This window comes from Meleagris gallopavo, chromosome 22 (genome assembly GCF_000146605.3).
Source record: "Meleagris gallopavo isolate NT-WF06-2002-E0010 breed Aviagen turkey brand Nicholas breeding stock chromosome 22, Turkey_5.1, whole genome shotgun sequence".
NCBI classification, from domain to species: Eukaryota; Metazoa; Chordata; class Aves; order Galliformes; family Phasianidae; genus Meleagris; species Meleagris gallopavo.
This window is the reverse complement of record NC_015032.2, coordinates 8,618,112-8,632,187: the sequence shown is the minus strand read 5'-3', so window position 1 is coordinate 8,632,187 and position 14,076 is coordinate 8,618,112. Positions and strand designations below refer to the sequence as shown.

General features: G+C 39.8%; 1 protein-coding gene across 1 annotated transcript; it reads right to left on the bottom strand.

The window, feature by feature from the left end:
* Positions 1-727: 727 nt before the first annotated feature.
* On the bottom strand, positions 728-12,271 carry LOC100542556 (protein-glutamine gamma-glutamyltransferase 6-like). Its single transcript, XM_019622252.2, has 12 exons — positions 11,264-12,271; positions 10,246-10,485; positions 9,637-9,755; positions 8,458-8,586; positions 6,928-7,105; positions 6,486-6,621; positions 5,435-5,538; positions 4,214-4,456; positions 3,528-3,872; positions 2,541-2,698; positions 1,587-1,720; positions 728-881 (listed from the first exon to the last, which is right to left on the bottom strand). Exons 1-12 carry the CDS (start codon positions 11,487-11,489, stop codon positions 728-730), a joined length of 2,166 nt encoding a protein of 721 aa, XP_019477797.1. The 5' UTR covers positions 11,490-12,271.
* Between the last annotated feature and the right edge of the window lie 1,805 nt (positions 12,272-14,076).

Below are 14,076 nucleotides of genomic sequence, written 5' to 3'. Positions count from 1 at the left end.
CCACCCAACCTCTCCCCATGCTCCCATTCCTGCCCCCCACCCACTCCAATTTAATCAAAGTGCACCAACACACTGTTTGCCTGTGCTGCTTATAGATTCTGATGACTATTACAGCCTAAAATAGATTCAGACTAGAAGCAGGCAATGTTATGAAGCCAGAGAGCATCTAAGGTGGATCTCTACACACATTAATTTTTATTTTCAGGAAATTGCTTATGTTTAGGCTTAGCAAAGGCTGAAATAGTAAATACTCCAAGGAAACTGCTGCCATTTCTAATGAAGAGGACACAGTTTAGGGTCATTCCCTCTGGGCCAGTAGAATAGCTTGGTCAGTAAATCTGCAGCAAATCTTCCAGACTGGCACCTTTGTCTTGCTGTCATTTGTATTTAAAAAGCAATGAAATACAGCAGTCAGGCCAGAGTTATATTCATGTAAATCCTGAAAGCTTTTGGCAGCACTTAAATTAGGAAGGTCCAGACAGAAAGTATGCCACTTCTATCAACAAAGCAGTATAGGTATCAGTTTTAGCTTTGAAACTTTCTCCTGAGCTATTTTGCAAAACTAAGAACAGTACAGTGTATAGTTCCTTTTTGTTGATTTCAGTTCATATTTCGTCACTTGCTTTGGCAGAGTAATCTGCATTTCTCCATTTCTAGTTCTAGTAATGTTTGAGTAGTGTGCCAGTCTCATAAACCAAGACAAAACTGAACTGGTGTAAAGGTTTTGTCACTGGGCAGGAGCCACATCAAGCATCACAAATCCCTTGATGTTTGAAAATCGGATGCAAGCCAAGTCCACCTGAAGCTGCCTGATGCCACTCTTGTAGGGAATAATCTCAAACTCAGCTGTTGAGGTCTCCATGGGGGCCATTCTTGCCACACTAAGAGACAGGATATGTTGGTGAGTTCAAGCAGCAGAGAAATTCTTAATGTATATTCTTCAGAGTTCCCGAATGTCAGACAATATAAAAAGGAAGTGTTGGGGTATGTAACTGGTGTGTTTGTGTGCTCCACGTGTGGACGTAAACTACCATGTCCACAGCTACCTCAGCACTGGACAGAATTTGTGTTCAGTATAAATGAAGCCCCAGTGATGCACGTAATTATCCAGCTTCCTCTATTTTTTTTCCCCTCTTACAGTTTCCTGGTATTAACTCTCCCAATCTGAATACTTTGGAGATTTTTCAAACATGTTTTTAAACTAATAACCATAGAGGCAATGGGAGAGTAATGCTTTTCCTCTTATCCTTCAAGGATTTTTTGTTTTTCCTTTTGCAAACCACAGAAGGAAGAAAAGTCTGAATTTTTTACTATTTACATAACCCAGTCACTAACTACAGCACTCCAAGTTACATGCTGTCAAAAGCATGCTCTCTCTCCATTCCCTAAGCATTCTGTAATTCAAAGTTTGGCAATAGAGGGGCAAAATATTCCAGCTAGATATGGAGAGTACTAACATGATATTCTGTCCAATCTTAGTGCAAACAGAAGTCATGGGGTTGACAGAATCTTTCAAAAAAAGTTCACTTGTGTTCTGGATTTCCCACCAAAGTGAATGAGTTATTCACCGAACACCATTTACGTACTTGATGTTGAGTTGCTCTTTGAGCAGGCCGCTACCTTCTGCTCTCAGCACACAGTCTGTCACCACTTCAGACAGCGGGTTGGTAAATGTGACCAGCACGTTAGTGGCCTTGTGTACCACTGTTGGACCAAGGACCTACAGAGAAAAAACATTCTGCTCAGCTTCAGTACTGACCTCGCTTCTTTTTAATAGTTTGCTCTTTTAAATTCTATTGCAAACCACTTATCTTCTCAGGATGTCCTCAACAGGAAGGAGTAGGGAATTAATCTATGTATGTATTTCTGGGCATGAGAGTGTAGGCTTGAGTCAGCCACCTGCTGTGTCTGAAGAGTGGTGAACTACTGTGGAATCAATAATCCCCAATGTTTTAACTGGGCTGGAATACAGTGTTATATATTATATCGTATATGATACTTAGAAGTGAGAACAGAAAAAAATACAAGTATTATCTTGGAATATATGGCCAACTACTGTAGATAGCTTAAATGAAATTAGCTTTAGTTAGGCTAAATGAATGGTTTGGGATTAAGTGTGAGACAGAGGTGAATTGTGGCATCTCAGGCAAAAGAATCAGAATGTGAAATAGCAAATAAATGTATTCATTACTGTATTTTGACTGAGAAAACGTAGAATTGGCACAGCTGCTTATCTTTGTAGATAACGATGGAGAAGAAGTCTAGCACCCTAATTGTATTTTTCTGTCACTGGATGTATGCTTATACAGGAATTTCAATCAACAGAAACACAAAACCTTTTAGAAATTCAGTCACTAAAGTGTCTGCCCTATTAAGCTGATGCTATGCAGTATAGCACAGGAGGCTTCTTACAGACCTTTGTTTTCCTTTGTGGGTATGCAGATCTAGTCTGGAGGCTGGGAAACAGAGAAATTCTATCGTTCCTTGCAGGTTGCTTACAGTACAGTAGGCACAGAGACACAGAAGGGACTGGCTTTTACCTCGATGGTGAGAAGAGGATCCTGAAGTACAATATCTTTCTCCAGTAGAAGTGATGCTCCCTGTCTGTCTTCACACACAGCAGTCACTAGGATCTTCCTGTCATCCAGCAGAGCATTTTTGTACTGGGAGTAGGTGATCTTGAATGAGATTTCTTTCACTGGAATGCAAACAGAAGCAGATATTTCCATTCTTTTATTTTCTAAGTACTATACTCCTCAGGATATCTATATTTTAGGGAGCAATGATGCTGTCACCTTGGGTCTATTCACTTTTGGATGTTGACAGCCCATAGATGGAAATGATGCTCAGAGATTACTTCTACTTATATTTGCATTGAACACCAAGTGATTGGGTATGGTTTGCTAGCTGGGCAGATCTGAGGATGGATTTCTGTAGCAGCCCCTGCTGGTGGTTTTCTCATGAATCTGAAGCTGGGAATTTCGCATTCTGTTCTTGCAGAGGAGGCAAAAGTGAAAAGATGGCCAGATTTAAATGCCTGTGCTGATGCAGCTGTTCAGCCTCTGTCTTACTGTCAGAGGATGCACATTCTGTCTTACTTGCCAAGAGGAAGGCAGTGCAGTTCTCAGCACATTGAGAAATAACTCTCATCCACTCTTGGCGTGGCGGAAGGAGTTAAAATATTGTGCATTAGTTTGAGGGAGTAGTTGTGTTCACTTGTCCTATGCTTTCTAATTCAGCACTCCTCCTCTAACAGCAAGGCAAAAGGCCTTCATCTGCAAGTAGTGTAGTTCTTTCTTACTGCAATTTGCAGTTACTGTCCTGTTACTCCAAAGGTATCTTTCCTGACAGTGTCCAAAAGCAAATATTGAAAACAGGGCGAGTATGTAAGTTTCTCTTCACCTGAATAGTTCTAAGCTCAGACCATTTATAGGCAGGGTACTTTCTGAGACATTCATGATGTCTATATGATTTGTACACAGACTAAACCTTCATCTTGTCCTAAGCTGTAATAAGATTAAAATTACCTTCTTCAGATCCAAGTTGAACAGTCCTAGACCACTGCAAGATCTCTGCCTTCGGTTTTCTTGTGTAGAGAACAGCTGAAGCCTTCAGTTTAACCTTCATGGTCTTGAACTCTGCAGTCAAATTCTGCAGTGCCAAGGTGAGGAGGATATCCTGGCCTATTACAGTAGATGCATCCAGCTTCAGCTTCCCTGAGACAGTGGGTTTTCGTGTGGTCGCTCTCATATTTTGTCTCCGTGCTACTGGAAATCGTCTCGTGGGTTTTGTAACTTTTTTTCTTTTTCCAGTGTTTCTCACAGCCAGCAGCTTCAGTGCCTTTTTGTACACCTGCCTTTCTTTGGAGGATCCTGCTTTAAAAGATAAATTGGTCAGAGATCTCATATACGATGGATATAGGGCAATTAAGCCAGAATTGCTCTCAGTAATTAAAGTTTGTGAAGGTTGGGAAAGATACATAAGAGGAGAAATTGAGGCCTAACCAAAAGCTAATTTTGACCAAAAAATACTCCTAAATGAATATACATGGATACGATGGCTGGAAAGTAAAATTTGGCTGTTAGCTTTAGCTGGTTGTTCATGGGCACCTGTTAGAAACTGTTAGCAGTGGAAAAATAACTCCTAGAAGAGCTCAATTCTTCTGCATAAGCTGGGGTAAATGCCATCTCTTCTGAAAATAGAAAGAATTTACCTTCTGGATATTTGTAATTATCAGTGATATCCACTCGGGTGTTGGTGCCCACTGCTTTGGTGCTAATAAATTTTCCAATCTTCCTGGTATTGGAGTAAATTCTCTCTTTTCTTTTGTTGCTATGCTGAATCCAAGTAACACAGTCAGCATTCACTGCTGCGAACACAAATGAGCTGTCATAATCCAGGTTCACGTCTCCTTCCTTAATGGCTCTGGTGGAAGCTGGGCCACATCGATAGATGCCTATGTGAGGGAGAGAGAAGTTAAGTGATTACCAATTGCAAAAGATCAGGTGCAGGCCACAAATCCTCCTGCTGACAGCAAAAGGGAGAGGCAGTCACATCTCCAAAGACATGTTTTGATGAATTCCATTCTTTCTGCGTCTTTACATTATGGTAACAGCGTGTCCAGAAATTCAACATGCATTTTCCATCAGAAGGCACAAACAAGGAGGCTGTAAGGCTGAAGAGATGTAAGTAATGCTTTCTGTGCTGTGAAAATTGTTTTAATCCTCTAAAGCCTGCGAGGCTGTATGCTGACCTGTCAAATGAAAGGAGAGAAGAGGCTGGCAGCTCTCAGCACAGTCAGACTGCTCAGATGTGAGTCATCAATGCTGTATGTGCAGCATGGATGAACCAGGAGCTTTAATATGTAAATATCTAAAGGGGGGGTATAAAGGTGACAGAATCAGACTCTCCTCAATGATAAGCAGTGAAAGGACAAGAGGCAATGAGTACAAACTGAAAATCCCATTTAAACATAAGGAATAACCTCTTTTACTGTGACGGTGGTCAAGCACTGGAATGGTACACACGGAGAGGTTGTGAAGTCTCCATCCTATGGAAAATAAACCCAGCTGGACATGGTCCTGAGAAAACTGCTGTGATTGACCCTGCACTGAGCAGAGTAAGCAGTCTCCAGAAGTCTCTTCTAACCTTAGTTGTTTTGCATCATTTTATGAATGTGTGTTTGGAGCTGAGGCAGGCAAAGGTAAGATAAGTGAACTTAAGATGCATTTGTTTTTATGTAGGCTAGTGGGCAGAAAAAGTAAGAATCTGCATGCAGGTAGACGCTCCAGAGGCTGACCGAAAGGCAGTCTGCTGGGGATGAGGGTATGCTAGATCTATTGTAAGAGAGTAGAGAGAATCATCCTACAGTTTCAGTAGCAGTGGTTAGGAGGAACAGTATCTACAGGGTTTTTTTTATTTACAACAGTGTTACCTTTGCTTTTTTCCTGGGGTGTTGCATCCAGAACCTGCCATCCATCATAAAAAGATCCAAGATCTCTTCTAGTAAACCAGCTCTCGTTCCAGACATGGAAATTCCTGGGAAGGAAGGAGGGAAAATAGGAAATCTTTGATTAATACAACCAATTTTATGGTTGAATACCTCTTTCCCCCTCTGTCTTTTCTGTATTCAGACCTCTCAGAAATATTGGGGTGTTACACACAAAATAATGTTAAAAAAATATATTTATTGCAGAGTCAAGTATTCAGATCTGGATATTCTAAAACAACATGTCAGTTGGAACTGACATGTTCCAGAACAAGGTCTCCCATGTACATTGCTGTCTTGTGGTACTTAATTCTACTTTTTGTCAACCTTATCCCCCTTAGTCCAAATAGCAGAGAGTGCTTGTGGCCTGGAATACCGGTACACGCAGTACAATGCATACATGCAGTGTGTTAGTTTCTGTTCACTTGTTTGTTAGAAGCATCATATTTAACAAATAACTCCTCTGAGGTGAAAGAAATAACAAGTCCTTCGTAAGTGATGGGGTGGCATAGGATTTTTCTCTGCTGCATTAAATATATTGCCTTTGCTTTAGTAACCTCTAATACAGTGCAAGGGGTGTACAATGGCAGGAAGACTGAGACAGTCAACAGGAGCTGCATCTAAAACCTGTGGTCTTCTGAAAGTTCTAGGAATTGAGGGACAAATTAGCTCATTTTAAGCAAGCAGTTAATCACTCTTCTTTTAACTTCCTTTTGGAAAAAAAAGCTGTCATATAGTAGAATCAAAATTAGAGGTTGTATCTTCCAACTGTGTGTTGAACAGCAAGTGTGCCAAATATCTCCTCTGCTGATTCTTCAGAATATTGAAACTGACTGCATCCTGCATTTCTGAACACAGTGTGCTGTTGATTCTTTGCTAAGGAATTTTATATCTTTGGAAGCATGAGGTTGGGGTGGGTTTTCAGGAGAGTGATTCTAGATCCTGTGACTAGAGAAGAATATAGTGGAAGAAATATTAAGATAAAAATCATATTTACCACACGCTGTCTTCAGTCAAGTTCAGGGTATTTCCAGAAACATCAATGTATTTGTCAATACTCAGGTTGATATTACTATCATGGGCAGAGTTAAAGTTTGTAATAACACGGGTAGGTATTCCCAGCGATCTCAGAACTGCAATACAGATAAAAGTGCTTTAAACCTATTTTACAGATTTTTGGAAAGTATTTCTCCATTTTTCTGATGGAGAAACATTCCTCTGATATGGTGCAGGGATGTCACATAGTCATTGTGCACAGTTGCTTAGAAGACAGTTCCACTCACACAGCATTTAACTGCCTTGTTCTTTTTAAGAAGAGTTAGATTTACTCATTTTAATCTTTCATTCTTCATATATCTTCAACAGCATCAGAAGGTTAAAGCTACTTAAATTCCACTAAGTTTCCTTTCTGATAGTATTTTTCTCCCCTTCACATATACCTGTGCACATAACTCCTGCAAAGACCCAGCACTGGCCATACCGGACGGGTTTGTATCTCCCTCTGTACCACTTTCGAAGGATGGTCACACTTCCACTCCAGTGCAAGGGGTTGGTTCCTGAGCGATAGTTTCCACTCCACTTCCCTTCCACTACTCCCTTTTCATCATTGCTGTTAACCTAAAAACAATGCTTCTCATGAGAGAATTACAGTTTGTACGGAAGAAGGGAGAGGCAGAAATAGACGATCATAGAATGGTTTGAGTTGAAAGAGACCTTAAAGATGATGCAGTTCTAATGCCCCTGCCATGGGCAGGACACCTCCCACCAGAGCAGGTTGCTTGGAGCCGCATCCAGCCTGACCTTGAACACTTCAGAGAGAAATCTCCACAACTTTCTGAGCACCCTGTTCTGGTATCTAAGCACTCTCATAGTAGAGAATTTATTCCTTATATCTAATCTAAATATACCTCTTTTAGTTTTAAACCATTTTCTCTTATCCTATCGCTACACCCCTTGATAAAGAGTCCCTTCGGTTTAGGTTTAAGAACTCCTTTAAGTTCTGGAGAGCTACTTAGAATGGCTCAACTTGGAGGGTACCTTAAAGCTCATCCAGTTCCAACCCCCTGCCTTTGGCTGGTTGCTGCCCACCAGATCAGGCTGCCTGTGGCCTCATCCAACCCATGCCTCCAAGGATGGGGCATCCAACTGTTCAAATGTGCTTGTATATTTGGCACCTGTGTTTTAGCAGCCTGTGTAAGTGCTACATATGGCTTCATGTAGGATCAAGTATAGTAAAGAGTAAGGTTTTTTTATGATTTTCTTCTTTAGTATTCCTACTCTCAGTAATTATTTATATCTTAGTAGAGTTATTTACTTAATATTGAAATTTTCTAAAGCAAATGCTGTCTAAAAGGACAGGAAGGATCATAGCTGTAAATGAGCAGTTTCAGGTAAGGAATGCAGTAAGGCATACATTATTTATAAAACTGAAAACTTTTTGGTTGCCTAGTTATGCATTATACATGTGTGAGGATGGGGAATTGTTGAGGAGATGTAACTATTTGTTGAAGGAAATGCATACCATCCTCATTGAACAAACTCCCCTAAAGTGAAGCATACAGTATAAATACATTAAATGCAATCATATCAATACTAGTTTTCCCAAATATTTCGTGCATCTTTTGCTGTTCGAGAAACAGAGCAAATGATTTCAGAATAGACTTTCTAAATTAGTGAAAATAGCTAATCTTAAAATCTGTTAGGAAGACTGCTGAGATTCAGTGTCAGAATGTCTTAGAAACATTCTTCATTCCTTCAATTATGAGCAAACTTTTGGGATGAAGGAAAATTAAACTTTTTGGGGTACTTCTCATTGAGATGAGATCTCTCTTATTCCTCTTCTCTAGCTATTTTTTTTTCCAGTGAAAACCAAACACATTCTATATGACATTGACAAGGTTCACAGTGGAAACACTGAGGTTTTTTGTTATTAGGTATATTATTCTGATGTAACTAGCTGATCACTTTACCATAGCACTAATAACCCTGCACACATAGATGGGATCGTTCCTGTTGGATACATCAGTGGATGGATCTTGGCGGTGGTTCAGGCTTCGATCCAGTATAGACAGAGAGATATCAAGGATATCTTCTTCAAACTAAAATCAAAAGAAGCATTATTATTATGTGTTAATTTTATAAATAAAAGCAAGAATAAACTCCCTATGTATTTTCCTTCTCCTTGGATGATAGGATGATGGTTATCTAAGATTTTTCAGTACTATGAAAGAAAATAGATACAATAAGAAAGAAAAAACACTACACTGGTATTTAATTTTACTAATAGTAATTAGCAACCAGCGTATTTAGAAGCATGTTTTGGTACCACAGCATTCATGAAGAAATTACCCAGGCATGGCCTGGTGGTCCAGACAAGACCGTTCCAGGACTGGCTCAGCAGGCTTCACCTCCTCCCATATCCTGTCGTGTCCCAGGAGATACTCTCCCCTTCACATTACAAAAACAACCTTGCTCTGATGGGCTGCCTTCACCATATATCAAATTATATGAACTGGAAAAGAAAGAAAAGGAGAAGAAGAAAAAGGGAAGGAGAAAGACAGAGAAAGAGAGAAACTGTTGGTGCAGTTGTTATCCATGAAATGGCCATAGGTCATTTTGACTGACCTCACAAATGTAGGACAACTCTGTAACCACAAATGAGCTGGAGGCTCAAATTAATAGCAGATGTGTTTAGAAGGCCAAACTGGTATTTTAAAATTCCAACTTGAGTTGTTTCAGTTGAGTATCTTTGGGATACTCTGCCCCATTACTAGGTCAATTTTTTAAATATTTAGATGTACCAATCTTTCAATAAATAGAAGTTACAGCTGGTATAGTTTCCATTGCCCTGTACTGGGGACAAGAAAAAGAAAGTAGAGTTTATCTACTTTGTTAACAACAACAACAACAAAAGACCAATGAAACAACAACACCTCAAATTGTGTTTTGTTTCTTATTTCTTTTACTAGCACATGCCAGAGGGGAAAAGATCCTGATGTTGTGATGTATAGAAAACTGACAGTTTGGCAAGAAAAAAATGAATAAAGAATACTGAACTCACATGCTATGATACTCTTATACTAGGGACTCTCTGTCCTCAAGACCCTCATCCATGCACTCACTCTTATTTTCCTGTTTTCCTTGCTTACCTGTCCATAATTCCAAGCTTCCTGCTGAATATATTTTTCCTTTCCCTGAAATATGATTCCGCTGTCATTCAGAACATACTCCTGTCGCTCATTTTCATTAGCCATATAGACATCGTCATCTAGAAGCAGAATGAGAAATGCCAGCTGAAAGGATTGTTGGTTTGCCGCAGTTGAAAAGAAAACTTCAAGGGGACTTCAGAGGAACAGGTAAGGCTGTACCCCTACAATCATTCACAGAGTGAATAAAATTAGCATGAAGCTAATTAGCATGAAGCTAATTTTATGGGAACTGAGTATGCTCCTGTTCTTTCACTGCTTCTATGATCTTGATGTGTGTCTTACTGGTAGATATTGTGTCACTTACTACAGAACACACTATCAGAGGACAAAAAAAAATGTAGAATAAGTACTTGAAATATTTGCTTCCTCTAATTTCTTACTCTACGAGCAGAAAGCTGGATCTTCAATGCATTGAAGCACTGAAGAAAGAGCCAAACCAACATCCTTTATGTAGATCAAAATATCATACTGTGTCATGCTGTTGCTGTCAGGTACATGCTTCACTGTGGCACTCAGATTTCCTGAATAATATAATACAATAAAACATACTTGGACACCAAGGATTGAAGAGTAACACAAACTGGCCTAGGAGTGCTGAAGAGGTCTTGTTGCCAGAAGCAATCTGGAGTTTGAGTTTGTATCGTCCAATGATGGCATTGGCAGGGCTGACTATGATGAGACTCATGCGGCCAGGCTCACAGTGCTCTTGGGTTGCACTCCAGCCACTGGCAGCATCCTCAGAAAGGTGAAATATGGCCTTGGTCTGCTGTGATTCTGCTGGAGATAGTCCTGCCAGAGGGAACAGGAGACAGCAATTCTGAGTGATAGGAGTGGGTGAGAAGCCAGAATCAACGATTATTTCATTTGCTACATTGAAGGATTATGGTTCATGGTGTAAGCTAGCTGCAATCCAATGCATAAAATCACCCTGTGGAGCCCTTCTGAGTTAGATGCATGACCTAGTCAAGGTGAGTACTCCCACAGTCATTCAGAGAAGTGAAGAGGCAATCCCTTGTCCTGAAAATCCAATTACATTGAAAACTATATAGGCAAGATGGGGCACAGGTTGTAATATCCATTTCATTAGAGAGTTAGCAGCTGCCTGGAATTTTTTTTCAGAGAAGGCCCTTTGGAGGATAGGGATGGGAGCGTTAGTAAATAGGTAGTGTGGACTGTTCCAGGAATAAGGAACACCTGAAGTTAATCAAGCAGAGTTTAAACAGGTGGAGTGCTAGGAAAGAAGACAAACAAACACATAATGGTGGTCTGTATAGATGTGGAGCTGTAGAGAGTTCAGGATTCACAGTAAGTCTTTAAGAGCAGAAATACAGGCTTGGTTTGTTGTAGGTTGTCTTTTTTTTGTGTGTGTGTGTGTCTTTCCATTTATTATTACCTTAATTGTCTATTGGGCTTAGGATGCCCATTGAGGTTTAGAATGGGCACTCCTAAGCCTAAAATAATTGAGTGATATGGAGCAAAGGTTAATGATCACCCAGAAAGCTATGAGGCAGTAGTGTTTTGAAGCTGGAGCAGCCACGATGGGAGGTTAGTGCCACGAGGAAATTACCTGTGCTTGCAATAAATGTGAAGTTGTCCTCAGGTTGCACTGTTGTTTGGAAGTTTAGGGTAATAGTGAAAGCCTGTCCTCTCCTCAAGATCACTTGCATGCTGTTGTAATCAGATGTGTGGTGTGCAGCTTTGTTTAGCTTAGAGTGCCAGTCAATGTTCGTTATTTTCTGGGCTAGAAAAACGTAAAGTAAGTTCATGGAAAACATTCCTTTAAACTTATACATCCTGTCAGTTTATCTAATGTTGTTGCTTCATTCAATTTATGTCTAGCTGAAGTTAAATGTTCCAGGAAAACAGAAAAATCCACCATCAAGCTATTAAAAAAATAAAGTTGCAACAATAAACTAGCTAAAAGAACAGCTTTTCCTACAGGGATCTTAGCTTCCATTGTGCTTTACAGAGGTATGTGAAGAAATATTAGAACTCATACACAAGTTCAACCTGCAAGCAGTATGACAGGTGATGAATAGAAGGCTAACATCTTTATTGTCAAACTCAGGACATACAAGTCAAGAGAATGTGTATGTCAGTTAACGTAGAGACTTTTTGCTTGTGTTTCATACTCTCTGTTATTTCATACTCTGTCAGAAATAGGCAATGGCCAGAGGACAGATAATAAGCTGTCTGAGACAGTGCAATGGGTTGTTCTGTTGCATCAGATAGGTTGCCCTCTGCATTTATAATGAGATACTGAGACAGATTACAGAAGCTTTCAAACCTTTCTTGTTCTTTAATTAATAATAATTATAAATAAATAGATCCTTCTACGAACACACGTGTTGGAAAGGTGCCTTTCTGCACTATAACACTCCAGAAGATTTTGACTTGAAAATTTCTTGCTGAGACAAGAGCATGTTAGCCCTTTGCAAACGAATGTTGTTGAAAGATGCTCTTCTCTCTTTCATTGAACTGAGATACAGGACTTGGTTTAGCATCATCTTGCATCACTTGAAATGAAATTCAAATTTTGCAGCCTAGAAAGGCAGTTGTATCCTGGGCTGTATCAAAAGAAGCATGACCTGTGGGTCTAGGGAGGCAATTCTCCCCTTCTGCTCCACTCTTGTGAGACCTCACCTGGAGCACTGCATTCAGCTTTGGGGAGCCCAGAATAAGAGAGACACAGACCTATTGGAATGGATCCAGAGGAGGGCCATTGAAATGGTCAGAAGGTTGAAACACTTTTCCCTTGAATATAGACTGAGAGAGTTGGTATTATTTAGCCTAGAAAAGAGAAGGCTCTGGGAAAATCTTGTTGTAGCCTTTCAAATGTTAAAAATGGCCTACAAGAAAGATGGAGAGAGTCTTTATCAGGCTGTTTAATGATAGGACAAGAGGCACGGTCTTAAACTAAAAGAGATTTAGATTAGTTATAAGGAAGAAAATCTTTACTGTGAGGATGTAGATATGGAATAGTGTGCCTGGGTAGGTTGTGGAGATCCCCACCCTGGAAGCATTCGAGGCCAGTCAGATGGAAGTTAGAGCAACCTGCTGTGGTGGGAGATGTCTAGAGATGTCTCCACCCATGGCAGGGGCGTTGAAGCTAGATGGTCTTTAAGATATCTTTCAACTCAAACCATTCTGTGATCTGTAGGAACTGATAGGGTTCTACTACAAGAATAGAGGAGGGGAGGGGCTTGAGTTTTCTGCTGTGTTTGCACAACAGTGTACAGTAATAGGTATATGCAGTAATGTTTATGTTACATGATGTGAAGTTGCTATAAAGCTTCTACTTGCACCATGACTTTATTTTCCTGGCTTAAATATGTTTAATTGAAATGAACCTACAGCAAACAATAATTCTACCATCGAGTCCTCTAATTTAAGAGTGAATTAGAACATGTTTCCTGGGCTCAGAGATTTAAAAGAAGTTAGTTTTGCAATGCTTTACCTGTATGTATCCTATCACTATTTTTCCTGAACTTTACAAGTTAAATAGAAGCATCTGAGAGAAAAGGAGGGTTCTAAGATTGCTGAATTTGGGGCATATGAAAGCTATCCTGGTTTCATGTGCAAGGAAAAGAAGTATGTCTTGGAGAGTGTCATTAGTTGTGCAGTGATGCAGATAATAGAGAACACTTTGTGTAGTGGCAAACAAAAAATGTAGCAAATACATAATAACAACTGAACTATGCTTTTAAGGATGCTGGGGGACTATGATGTTTAATGACCTAATAAATGCTGGTAGGTCTTCCAGTGTGGAATGACACAGGTGAAGACAAAATGTACAACAGAGTAAGAAATGACACTTGGAGGAGTAGGAAAACTTAGAAAAAGAAAAGAAAAAAGGGGGAAGAAAAAAAAAACAATAACAAAACATAACCCACAAACCAACAGTGACTAGCATTTGTTGCCTCTAAGAATTTACTGCTTTAATGTTTTGTCTCACCTTCCAAAGCTAGTAGTTAGAGACGTTTTTAGTGAACATGTCACAAGTCACAATAAATTCTAATGCCAGTCTTTGGTGGTGTGTACTTCCAACTTTCTCCTTGATTTAATCTGTAAACAGTTTTAATTTTAATCTTATGATTTCTTTTTCTGGTTTCAGTATCTCTCTTTTGGACTCGGGGGGGAGGGGGAAAGGACTTTGAATAATCCTGACAATGTATCATCATTCAAAAAGAGTCCTAAAAAAAGTTGTTTGGGAAAGTGTTTCTCCTCTAGTGGATAGACTTTGGGAACGTGCTTATAAGCAACATTCTGTAGAATTTTTCAGTCAGCATGGGAGCCAGTGCAATACAATTCATAGATATTAGGGTTATGTTTCCACCAAGGAGCACACAGACTGACATAACTGCTTTGCTGTGGAGGGGA